Genomic DNA, 13,039 nt, shown 5'->3' with positions numbered 1-13,039 from the left:
ACATTTCCTGGTTCTCTGATTAACTAATGAGCTTAATAAAATATTTGACATGGATTGATTTTGTGTATCTGTATGAAAGTCTTGGTTATATCCTCTTCTAAAGATTCCTTGAAGACTGCATAGTTATTGTGAGGATTAAGTAAATTCGTGCATATGAAATCCTTAGAGTAGTGCTTGGCACCTAGAAAGCATGTCCATGTTAATGATTCTTGTTAATATCTACATGATAGGACTCAATTTACTATAATTTTTGATGTCACCTACAGTATAAGGTCCATTAAGGTTAGGAACTTTCTAACTCCAGCACTGAGAACAGTAATCAAGCACCAAGAACCCAAGCACAACGAACATAGTACACTGCCAATAAATCAGTTGAATAATGAATAAATTAGAACAGGGGGCTGGGCTCTAACAGGGGTGGCTCTGGCTCACGCCTGTAATCCCAGCACTTTGGGAGGCAGAGGTGGGCCATCACTTGCGGTCAGGAGTTCGAGACCAGCCTGGCCAACATGGCGAAATCTTGTCTCTACTAAAATACAAAAATTGGCTGGGTGTGATGGTGGGCTCCTGTAATCCCAGCTACTCAGGAGGCTGAGGCAGGAGAATTGCTTGAACCCAGGAGGTGGAAGTTGCAGTGAGCGAGATTGTGCCACTGCACTCCAGCCTGGGCGACAGAGTGAGATGCCCTCTTAAAAAAAAAAAAAAAAAAAAGGGCTGGCAAATCCATTTTTTAAAGGACCAAATAAGTAAATATTATACACCTGGCGGGCCATATGGCCTCTGTTACAACTGCTTGATTCTGTTGTACAAAAGCAGACATAGGCAGTATGTAAACAAATGTGTGTAGCTGTGTTATAAACAGATCTTATGCATGGACACTAAAATTTAAATTCAATGTAATTTTCATCTGACATCAAATGTTATTCTTGTTTTGATTTTTTTTCCTCCACCATTAAAAAATGTAAAAGCCAGCTGGGTGCAGTGGCTCATGCCTGTAATCCCAGCACTTTGGAGAGGCCCAAGGCAGGAGGATTGCTTGGGCCCAGGAGTTCGAGACCAGTCTGGGCAACATAGTGAGATGCTATCTTTTTTTTTTTTCCAGGTGCTCGGTCACCATGTAGAAGTGGGCACGGGCAAAGTTGTCCTTGAGATCCCTGTCTCTAGAAAAAACTAAAAAATGAGTTGTGTGAGCCTGTAGTCCTAGCTACTCGGGAGGCTGAGGCAGGAGAATCACTTGAGCCCAGGAGTAAGCTATGATTGTGCCACTGCACTCCAGCCTGGGCTACAGAGCGAGGCCCTGTCTCTAAAAAAATAAACAAATAAATAAAAATGTAAAAGTCATTCTCATTTTAGGAAAGTGGCTTGCTAATCATTTCAGGAAGATTCCATTTGCAGTGATGACAAGATGATGGCTGTCTTGGCCATGCCTGTCATGTGGGCGGGGTGGAAGTGACTGGACCCAACTGCATCGAGTCCTTTGTCATCATCACTCTTAACTGACAATCTTAAGTGACATGGATCGTTCTATACCCTGCCTGCAAACTGCCTTAAATCCTTCTTAGAACAAAACAGAATTATAAATAAATATAGATTTATCTGCTGATCAAAAAATGTGATCAAAGTCACATTGCAATATGCTTCTTCTAAACAAGCTAGGAAAATGTTGAATTATATTATACTGACATTGGTCAATTTTGTAGACCAGAATTAGGAATTTTCCAGCATTAGGAAAATGGCAGATCCCTGTCCGAAAGAACAAATAAGCCCAGCATTTGATCCACCTACACAGCTGAAATGGGCCCAACTGGAATCTACAGATGCTGCCTACTTTGCCTCCTGGTACCCACGCCTCCCTCCCCTTCCCTCATATTGTCTCCCAAACAGAACAAAAGCACTTGCCTCCAGCCAAGTGAGCCCTCTCCTCCCTGACGATCATGTGCGCTTGAACACTGAGTTACTAAAGTTACACACACAAAGGTACAGCTATATTTTTGCTTAGGAGTTCATAATTCCATTTCTTTTTTTGGGCGGGGGGGCTAGGATCTTATTTCATTTAGGACTCAGGCAAATTTAGATAGTGGACTTTCAAACAGGAATTCCATAAAAAGTAGCATTTCTCAATGCAGGACTATAACCAAATAAATTAGGAGAACAGCTGTGTCAGGAGAATGTCTCTGGAATAAGAAGGAAACCTGAGAAGAGGTTGGAAAAGAGCTCCAAGTTTTAAAGACAAATTTAAAATGTTAGAACACCTAAACACATACACAGTTTAAGAACATATAGTCCGAAGTTCTGTTTTTTTGTTTTGTTTTGTTTTTTCTTTTTTTGAGATGGAGTTTTGCTTTTGTTGCCCAGGCTGGAGTGCAATGGCACATCTCGGCTCACCACAACCTCTGCCTCCCAGGTTCAAGTGATTCTCCTGCCTCAGCCTCCCGAGTAGCTGGGATTACAGGCGCCCGCCACCACACCCGGCTAACTTTTTGTATTTTTAGTAGAGACAGGGTTTCACCACGTTGGCCAGGCTGGTCTCAAACTCCTGACCTCAGGTGATCCACCCGCCTCGGCCTCCCAAAGTGCTGGGATTACAGGCGTGAGCCACTGCACCCGGCCCAAAGTTCTGGTATTTTATAGATACACTGGTGAGGAAAGAGGTCCACAGCATGAGTGACTGTCCCAGGGCCCCAGGTCACAGGCCAAGGTTTCAAACCCAGCTCTCTTCTCAACTTGACCCAAGCTCTTTGTATAGAAGATGCAGGGAGGAAAAGAAAGCGGCCTTGTTTTCGTCTGTGGCAAATTACCAAATATTGATTTGACCTTTTATAGCTTTAAAAATATATTAAGTATATCTTATTGGAAAAGAGATGGCCCATGATACCACCACTTTGCTATCACCACAGTAATGCTTGTTTTTAAAGTAGGGCTGAGGAGTTCATAGCCTTTCCTCATAATAGCGCTTGTATAAACAGAGGTGTGCAGGGGGAAGATAGCTTTCTCCCATCAGTGCCTACCCAGGACTCCGCACATGACAAATGCCCAATTAATAGCCAAACAGCAGCGGGATACAAAATAAAGAGGCTGGGTATGGCGGCTCACACCTGTAATCCCAGCACTTTGGGAGGCCAAAGTGAGTAGATCACTTGAGCCCAGGATGGGCTGTGGAGTTCAAGACCGCCCTAGACAACATATCAAGACCCCATCTCTACAATTAAAAAAAAAAAAGGCAGGTGCAGTGGCGTGCACCTGTAGTCCCAGCTACTCACGAGGCTTAGAGGGAAGGCTCACTTGAGCCCAGGAGGTCAAGGCTGCAGTGAGCTATAATTGCATCACTGCACTCCAGCCTGTGTGACAGAGAAAGAACCCTGTCAAAAAAAAAAAAAAAAAAAAAGGAAGAACCAGGAAAGAGGAAAGGGTGGAAATAGAGAGCTAGCCAGGAAAGGAAGGAAAGTTTAGAGAATTTTTGCAACTTTTCTGCAAATCTAAAATGATCCCAAAATAATTTTAAAATGTTTAGAGAAATTAATTTCCACAAACATCCCAATTGACCATCTCTCTCTCTCTCTCTCTCTCTCTATATATATATATATATATATTTTTTTTTGAGACAGAGTCTCACTCTGTCGCCAGGCTGGAGTGCAGTGGGGCGATCTCGGCTCACTGCAACCTCAGCCTCCTGGGTTCAAGTGATTCTCCTGCCTCAGCCTCCCGAGTAGCTGGGTTTACAGGCATGCACCACCACGCCGGGCTAATTTTTATATTTTTAGTAGAGACGGGGTTTCACCATGTTGGCCAGTATGGTCTCGATCTCTTGACCTCGTGATCCACCTGCTTCAGCCTCCCGAAGTGCTGGGACTACAGACATGAGCCACTGCGCCTGGCCCCAACTGACCATCTATTTTATCACACCTCTGGCATTCTCTGATTTGTATCTGATTTCTGCCTGTGTGACATTGTGGTGAATGATCTTGCCTCCTTAAGCTTATTTCCTTAACTCAAACCCTCAGATTGAACTTCAAATCTGATCACATTTCTGAAAATAAGTGGAACCTCACGACTTGATCACTTACTTCATACGCACGTATTCATTGCCTTGCAGTTACTCAGTTCAAGTGTGGCATCAGAAGAACAGACACCAACATCTAGTTAAGATTTTAATGAAAGATCTTGTCTACAGCAGATAGGAACAATTGTGATTTTGTATTGAACTGTGCAAAGAAATTTAAGTCTAAGAAGTTGTAATCAAGGAGAATTCTTGCTTCTAACTGAGGTTTCATTTTTTCAGTTGAGAGTCGGGTTAGTTTTTGGCAGTGGCAGCAAAACAGAAATGTGTCTCTGAACCTGAGTAGCTCGCCCTCTGCTGCCTCAAGGAGGAGGATGAGTTTATGTTGGGACGGCAGAGGGAAGGAAGAATTTTACGTTTATTCTTATTTTTTAGTAGACTTTATTTTCTAGAGGGCTTGTTAGGTCTACAGGCTTTTATTCTTTATGTACTCCTGTTCTAACGTTCTCTTTTCTTCTTTCCATCTCAATTGAGGATTAGAAAGGAATTTTTAGGTCGTGTTTTCTGAATGCAGCTTCATGTTTTTGTTCTGAAGTTTTGATTTCTTCAAGTTGCCATAAACTGTGGTTGTGGATTACTGTGTTCTAACTCTGTAGCTTACTTTCAACAAATGGAGATTGCAATCATTGTTTTTACTCCCATAAAATCCTTGACTGATCCAACAACTCTGTCTCCCCATGACCTAAAGTTAGTGGCTTTTAAGCTTTTTTAAACTTGCTTTTTTTAACTTTTAGGCCCCCACACCAAGACGTTTAAAATTACAACTCATTACCCATATATGGTATCATGTAAGTGTAATAAAATTTCATGAAACAGCACTTACACCTTCACTATTTGCTTTTACAACAAGCGTTCACTCTTCTAATTCATAACCTCTAAAATGGGTTTTGACCTGCAGTTTGAAAGACGTGGCCCTAGAGAGAATAAGCCTTTGGGAATGGAGCCCCCCTGTGACCACTCATACACATTTGCACTGAAAGTTGACACAGGAAGTAAAATCTTATTTTGCTTATTTTAAAAATGTTTAATGTAAAAAAAATTTTTTTTGAGATAGGGTCTTGCTCTGGCGCCCAGGCTGGAGTGCGGGGGTGCAATCATGGCTCACTGGAGCCTCGACCACTGGCTCAAGCAATCCTCCCACCTCAGCCTCCCGAGTAGCTGGGACTACAGGTGTGCACCACCATGCCCGGCTAATTTTTGTGTTTTTTGTAGGGACAGGTTTTTGCCATGTTAGAGGCTGGTCTCAAAATCCTGAGCTCAAGCAATCCGCCACCCCCGTCAGCCTCCCAGAGTGCCGGGATTACGGGCGTGAATCACCATGCTAGACTGAATCATATTTTACACATGGTATTTTTGCTGAAAATTCATGATGTTATACAAATCAACTGAAAGGGAGAAAGAAAAAAATATGTATCTGGAAAAGTATGGACTACATAAAAGACAAATTAGAGTGCCAGTCTTACAGTGAAATAGAAGGCACGTTCATCACTGCACATCCAAGAGACGCTGTCTGGACTCCTTAATATTTTAGTAAAATATTGTGATTATGCCTGAATGCACCCAATTAGCTAATTGTGCTGTCATTTTTGATGTCTAAACCAAAAATGTCTTCTTGGTCTATATATAAGGTCTCACGGTTGAATGTTTTGTGATTAGGAGTTTGCACATCTTAACTTGGCACATTTTGTTAATTCTCAGAAATGCAGAAAATAGGGCTGGGCACGGTGGCTCACGCCTGTAATCTCAGCAATTTGGGAGGCCGAGGCAGGTGGATTATCTGAAGTTAGGAGTTCGAGACCAGCCTGGCCAACATGGTGAAAACTCGTCTCTACTAAAATACAAAAATTAGCATGGCGTAGTGGCATGCGCCTGTAATCCTAGCTACTTGGGAGGCTAAGGCAGGAGAATCACTTGAACCTGGGAGGTGAAGGTTGTAGTGAGCTGAAATCATGCCACTGCACTTCAGCCTGGGCAGCAGAGCGAGACTCTGTCTCCAAAAAAAAAAAAAGGCAGAAAATACAGGCCTGTCCGGGTTAGATTTATCTCATAGATCATAAGCACCACTATCTCTCCACTCTCAGGCAATAACTCACTTAGATAATAACCAACCAACAACTCACAACTACATTTTTTCTTTCAAGAAATGTAACCTAGGGATGGCTTTCTTCTCGGGAAGAATCATTTTCATTACCCTATTATTTATATTTAAATGCTGTTTCAATAAAACGTAAAAACAATTTCTTTGGCTAACTGTCCCTCAAACTTTTCATGTTTCACTTTAAACTCTGCAAATAAATGAGTGAATGAATGAATGAGTAAATGTTGAGAAAAAGGTATTTGGTTTTCATTGGTCCTTAAGTGCCTACAAACTTGGAAAATGATATAAATACTACCTAAACCTAGGACTTGGATTTCAAGAGCTTGAAAAGAACTAAGTGGCAATTAATTTTTTTTCCCTCATTTTGAGCGAGGGCAACAATGCTCACTGACATACAAGCCATGTGATCTTTGCTTCATTGCTTCTCCCACTGGGCCTGTTTCCATTGTAAAAGGACTTCAGTTGGCTAGGTCAGGGTTTTTCATGCTTTGACCATTAGCCACAGCAAGAAAGTCATTTTTTGTCATGACCAAGTTCACATATATTCATTTATATCTGTAATAAATTCCATGAAGAAATACTTAGGCTTAATTGCTATTCACTAAAATGGCCCCATGATCCCCTATTTGTAAAAGTATGAAAAACATTGGTGGTCTTAAATTATCTAAGAATACAATTCTGTAAGAGAGTAGCAAGGTTAATTTCCATCTTATTCTTCCCAATAATTCTTAGAAACATATTTCTACTGTGTTTCACATTCTGCAAATGGCAGTCTCCATCAGAGACTTTTAGAAGATTCTCTCCTGGTGATTCAGGAGCGCAGGGGTGAGAAATATGCCTTTTGGCATATTTGCAGACAGAGGCTGCACTGTCTTAAGATGTGGCAAACAGCAAGAAAAGTGATAGTTCTCTGATTTTCCTAAGTGGATCTCCAGCTAGTTGTAAAATGAAGCCTTAACTATCCTCTTAATTTGTCTTTTCCTGTAATACAACCCACAAAATTTCCTGCCCCATCTCCTATCCCTTTAAAGCGGAGAGTTGGCTTAGCCAGTATTTAAAAAGTTATTCCTGGTACTGCATTGAACCTAGAAGAAACAAAACACAGCAACTCTTTGCTCTGCACTATTTACATAGTTCTGCCTTACCCCAGGTCCTTCGAGTCAGAAAGCTTGGGGTGACTTGAAAAATGCCAGGGCAGACGACCAGTCTCTAAGCAAAACCAAGAAGCACCCAGCTAAAAACTTTGTTTGCACAGATGCAAAGGCACGACGTCTACATGGCAGTATCTGACTTTCAAAGTTTGTTTTTAGTTACACACCCAACCACATGCACAAAATGAGTGTAGAGAAAATGTGATCTTTCCTATTTTTAGGTTGAAATATGGGGCTCATAAAAGCAGGGCTGCCATAAATTTTCACATTCAGGGATACAATTTATAACCAGGAAAAGTACCAACACCACACACATCCCCAAATCTAACAGTGGTAAACAGTTTTTATTCAGGCAATGAAACATGGAAAAAATATATTAGTAATCATTATAATAATTTGTGAGTATAACTTTTACAAATAGTTACTTGACATATAAAAAGGGAAATTACTGTGCATATAAAATTTATGTAGATGAATATTCCACACAACACAATCCTGATAGCAGTAGTCAACGCAGCGCTCATCCCTCCAGATGAGGGGCTCCTCACACACTTCATGGCACCCGTGGGGACACAGTGGAAGCAGATGTGCAATGAACATTTACTTGGCACATTAGTATAATGGATATCTATCGGCAAACACACACTTGCTAACAGCAATACTGAAAAGTTTACTGCTACCTCTGAGATTTAAAAGAAATGCCTGGATCCTATCTCGACAGCTGAGAAGGACCGAGGCTGAGGCTCTGGTGTGGTCACCTACACGCTGCCCTGTATCTGGACTGGGGATGGTTTGAGTTCAAATTTGTACATGTCCATCTGAAAATTCTTTATAAATACAGAATTAGCAGTTAATGATGTGACCAGGAAATTACTGTTTTGTGTATATTTCAGATACCACTAAAAGGCAGAGGGGGAGAAAGTGGCAACTTGACAGTTCTAAATTAAAGGATCGATACAGGGAAGGTTCAGGCCACATCTCAGCTCTGAGCCTGGCCTCCTCCATACAAGTTAAAGCATTACACAGACCACCACGGGCCAGCATTGCACGCAACATCTCCATATTAGAACTATAACCAGAATATATATTTATATAATAGCTGTAACCATATTATAGTTAATAAAGTCATTCCTTAGGAATCTTGTTTGTCCAAATCTAACTGCATGCTAAGAGGCACAGAAATGGGATTGCATTTGGACGAAAAACTACGAAAAGTGCAATCTTTAGTCTCCAGGATGCAAGCTCTGGCACTAGGGGATGGGTCTTCCCTGGACAATGCTGCTGCTGATACTCTCTTCCAGAGGAGATCCTTTGAGAGGAGAGTCTGTTACATCAGTTTCTTTACTGTTACTCTATGGAGACTCAAGGATTTAGTGGTAAATTGCTTTTTAAAAATAACTGTAATCTGGAGGCCAGTCAAACCTTTTTGGACAGATATCTCCTCGAAATACTTCTTTATTAAAGTATTTGAAGATGACTTCTTAGACCTTTGGCTTGACATTCTGGGATTCCCAGACTATATTGTTCCTTCATAAGCAAATAATCTGTTATCTTTTAGATTCTTCAGAATATATACATCTTTACTTTAAAATCCCTCGCTTGAATCATGTAATCTTTCAAAACCTAGTTTCTATCTTCCCAACAATAGGATAAAGTCAGAAATGCAAGTCAGAGAGCAAGCTCACAATCACATGACCGCAAAGAGACAACAGTCAGAGACAGTTCATGAGATGGCTACCAATTATAATGAAAAACCAAAAGAAGTTAAAAGGGGGCTTCAGAACTTTTACTCCACTAAAAAAGAATGTGCTGAAATCACTTCCAACTCAGTATACACAGACTTAACCAATGCCTGCTCTTAAAAAACCCTTTTGAGCTTGAGTAACTACTGAGCCACCCTTTGTTACCTTTATGGAAAATGAATGCTTCACTCCAGCTGCTTTTACCCAGCCCAGGAACATTTGGGGGCAGTTTACTCTCCCTGTTTATAATTAGAGCGAATTCAGGGCTGTCTAATAAATATCTAAGTATTTGTGTGAGAGTTGTACAAAGTATGGGTAGGTTGAAAGGGTAACTGGCTGGAAAGAAAATTCAACTTGAGCTATCCTCCAAAACGAAACATAAATCTTCCCTCAGATTCCATACCATTCTGGAAGGCTGCCAAATCCTAGATTTTTCACCATCATGTGCTTCTGCACTTCCTAACTTGGGCTGAGTCTGAAGAAGCTAGAAACCACGTGAGAAAACGGGGCTTCCTGGTATTTCCAGAGCAGTTTTACAGAACAAAAGGTTTGGGTAGGTCACTGGCTGGAAGGAGACTCTCCAACCTTGACTGTGACTATCTGGGCAGCCACGGGGGGAATTGTTCAGCTGGCCTCACGTTGCATTCCCCAATTAAAATACTGCTGGATAAAGGCTATCTACACTTTGGCAAAGTCAAAAGCTAAAGAAATTGCTCTGGATCCAGAATCTCAACAGGATCACCTAATATTCCCAAACCACCATCTAGGCCAACAGTTGCCTTCTACTTTCCTTTTTCACTCCTGGTTGTTTGTTTGTTTGTTTTTTTGAGACAAGATCTTGCTGTCACCCAGGATGGAGTACAGTGGCATGATCATGGCTCACTGCAGCCTTGACCTCCCAGGCTCAAGCGATCCTCCCACCTCAGCCTCCCAAGTAGCTGGGCACAGGCACATGCCACCATGCCCAGCTAATTTTTATATTTTTGGTAGAGACGAGGTTTCGTCATGTTGCCTAGGTAGGTTTCAAACTCCTGGACTCAAGTGATCCTCCTGCCTTGGCCTTCCACAGTGTTGAGATTACAGGAATAAGCCACTGTGCCCGGCCCTTTTTCTCTTCTGTAACAGAGTTTATTACTGCCTAGCTAGCATGTTATTTGGCCCTCACATGTGTTGAGGCAAACTCTATACTATATTCTTACTCTCCAGAGTTCCAAAACCCTTTATTTTTAAAGAAAAATAAACAAACATACTTCATTCTGCCCAGTATATTCTCTTGATCTGTACAAGCTACGATTTTAATTCTCTTTGGAGAGGAGATATCTGTTAAGTTAGAATGGGGGATATTTCCTCATAACAGTCATGGCTGAGAGGCCAGGGCAAGTATCACTTAACGAAGGTCCTTTGGTGCTCCCTGTGCATCAGCTTCATTCACTGGGGTCAGGTTCTCAAGGGGTCTCTTCCACCAGTGTGCTAGGGAAGGGCTGCCGTCACTTCTGTTTAACACATAGCTACTTTCTTAAACACAATAAGCTTAAAAAGATGACTATGGATTTACAGTGGAGGCCACTATAAGCCTCTCATACTTAAAACAGATCAATATAAAACAAGTAAACATGAAAACACCAAAACACAGCAGCAAAAAGATTTAGCAATCAATGTTTCTTTCTGCAAAATGCAAAATTAACTTCTTTAGCAGTAGAGGACTAAAAAGGAAATCAGTTATACCAAGGGGAGACACGTGCCCTTGGTACTATGACCACTAGGACAGCATTCATTTTACACCACAGTGACTGCTTTCAAAGCCCAAATGATTGTCAAGCCACTTCTCAAATGACAGATAATTTCTGTTGTTCTTTTTTATACAAAATGTTAAGATAATAGGCTTGAAAATACAGCCTAAGCACCAATTATGATAAATGCATATTGGTAAAATGTGACTTCTGGCTTTAAAAGACATTATTGACCTCCCTGGGGCTAAAGATTGCACCCACGTGAGTAATACACTAAAGAAAAATTCATTTTTTAAGATCTATAGAGGTTCTCCACTAGGCACAATTCATTGCTGAAGTTGGATCATGCAACAGTTTTACAAGAGAAGTAGGAAAACATACATATACTGAATATAGTGCATATCACCATGAAGACTTTCAGGGTGTAAGATTAAGACAGGAGAGTGCTTTAAAACACTTGAATGGATTTGGGTTTGCCTATTCAAATGAAAGGGAATTCATTGAGATTTATATGGAAAAATTCCATGTTGGGGTTAATGGCCCACCACTCTGAACTGAGTCCAGTAAGAGCTTGAGGAATTTGACTTTGTTAGTACAGACCTTCTCCTTGCACCCCTCTTCTCAGTATTCAAGCTGTCCTTGTTTAAAAATATGCAAAATGCACTGATTTTTGGAGTGGTTCACGTGACTTTTACTGCTCATTTTGTTAAAAATTCTGTCTTAAGTTAGAAGGTATTTTTTGCTTTCTTTTCAACATCTGAAGAACAATGCATCACACTTGGGAAAAAAACATTTCTTCACCTTATAATTGGTAATGTGCTACAATTACCTTTTAATTAAGATCTGAGCCTTTTACAAGTAGATTTTCTTCACATATTTAAAATAGATCGAAACTCTGTCTCAAACAAAAAAAAAAAGATAATGAAGACTAAATGTTCTGTATTAACAAATGGAGGCAGAGGAAACTAAATGACTCTAGGGCAGATTTGCCAAACCCTAGCTTGGAGGAAGTCCCATATTGCCGTTCATGCAGAAAGCAGACACTACCATCAGTCTGAGGACTAACCCCGAAGGGGCCACACCCATTAAAGCTAAGGAGTGTCCAAATACCAGGGCAACAAAACGTCATGGCAAATAGTCTTCCCCAGATATGAAAACCCAAGACTGTGGTCTTCACATCTTTAATCCCCCAAATTCTTAAGTTGGTGTTCTGAGTCAGGACTCTATTTCAAAATAGGGTCTCACATCCAAGGAAATATGTCCTTCTGTAGAGAAGTTCTCACTTGACTATGCTTCAGGGAAAAGAGCAGCAGCATCTATAAATATACATGTATGTGTGTGAGAGTGTGTGTAATTTAAAAGGGGACCCAGAGCCCTTTCTTGATTATAAATTGGAAGTAACAATAGGCCAAACTGTCTCCTTAAATAAAACCACTGATATTAAAAAATTAAAAGATTAAACAGATCACAAAAAAATCAGACAGGTGGTAGAGAAGACCCCAAAGAGGAGTTACAAATTTAACACATTTGGGAAAGTAAAGATGACTTTAAAAGGAACTAAAGATAAAGAAATCACAAACCCAAACTCAGCAGCCTAAGGGAACCTTCATACGGGGAACTGGGAGGCTCCAGCACTGTCAGGTCACACTCCTTTCTAGACTATGCGACCCTCTAGGGTTTCTTCCAGGGCTCTTGCATTGGCAGCAAAGCGGGACAGGCAGCAGTAGGCATGTGCTTTTTTTAAAATTTTTTTTTTTTCTCTGCAAAGGGGCAATTATTCCTGGATAAGGCAAGATAATTGTGGTCACAAGAGAAGCAGCCAAATGCAGATCTGTTGAGCTAACAGGGGGAGTGTCTCAGTCAGTCTTTCCCAGCTTTGCAATCAGCTCATCACAGATTTTTGTCAGTTCTTCAATTTCTTGGTTCTGAAAGACAAATGACATAATTATGCAGGCCACTTTGTATTCTGAAATAAAGGCAAATAGAGTTAACTAGTCCCAAGTCTGGATCTACCCTACCCTAGACATCCTAATTCAGTGATTTTTAACTTTTCTACATCAGAGATGCTTTAAAGAAAAAAAGGCTACACATCTCAAAAAATGTACTCATAAAATCGTGCTTAAATTGAGTAAAGGGTGAGGACAGTCACCAGCCCTCTGAAACTTGTCCATGAATCTCTTAGTTCCCCAATTTTCTTGTTATCAGAGGAATTATCTAGGGTACTTGTCAAAAACATAAGTATCTGGGTCTCACTCAATCCA

At 40.8% G+C, this 13,039-nt stretch overlaps 1 protein-coding gene across 20 annotated transcripts in view; it reads right to left on the bottom strand.

The window, feature by feature from the left end:
- Window positions 1-7,631: 7,631 nt before the first annotated feature.
- TACC1 (transforming acidic coiled-coil containing protein 1) overlaps window positions 7,632-13,039 on the bottom strand; it is a 125,828-nt gene continuing 120,420 nt past the window's right edge. For all 20 annotated transcript variants that reach the window (XM_063668664.1, XM_063668660.1, XM_063668663.1 and 17 more), the window contains one exon: window positions 7,632-12,703. In XM_063668664.1, the coding sequence (XP_063524734.1) occupies window positions 12,635-12,703 (69 nt within the window). In that variant the 3' untranslated portion in view covers window positions 7,632-12,634. The remainder of the gene's footprint in view (window positions 12,704-13,039) is intronic.

This window comes from Pongo pygmaeus, chromosome 7 (assembly GCF_028885625.2).
Source record: "Pongo pygmaeus isolate AG05252 chromosome 7, NHGRI_mPonPyg2-v2.0_pri, whole genome shotgun sequence".
Taxonomy (NCBI): Eukaryota; Metazoa; Chordata; class Mammalia; order Primates; family Hominidae; genus Pongo; species Pongo pygmaeus.
The sequence above is the reverse complement of the archived record's forward strand: the minus strand, read 5'-3'. Positions and strand labels throughout refer to the sequence as shown.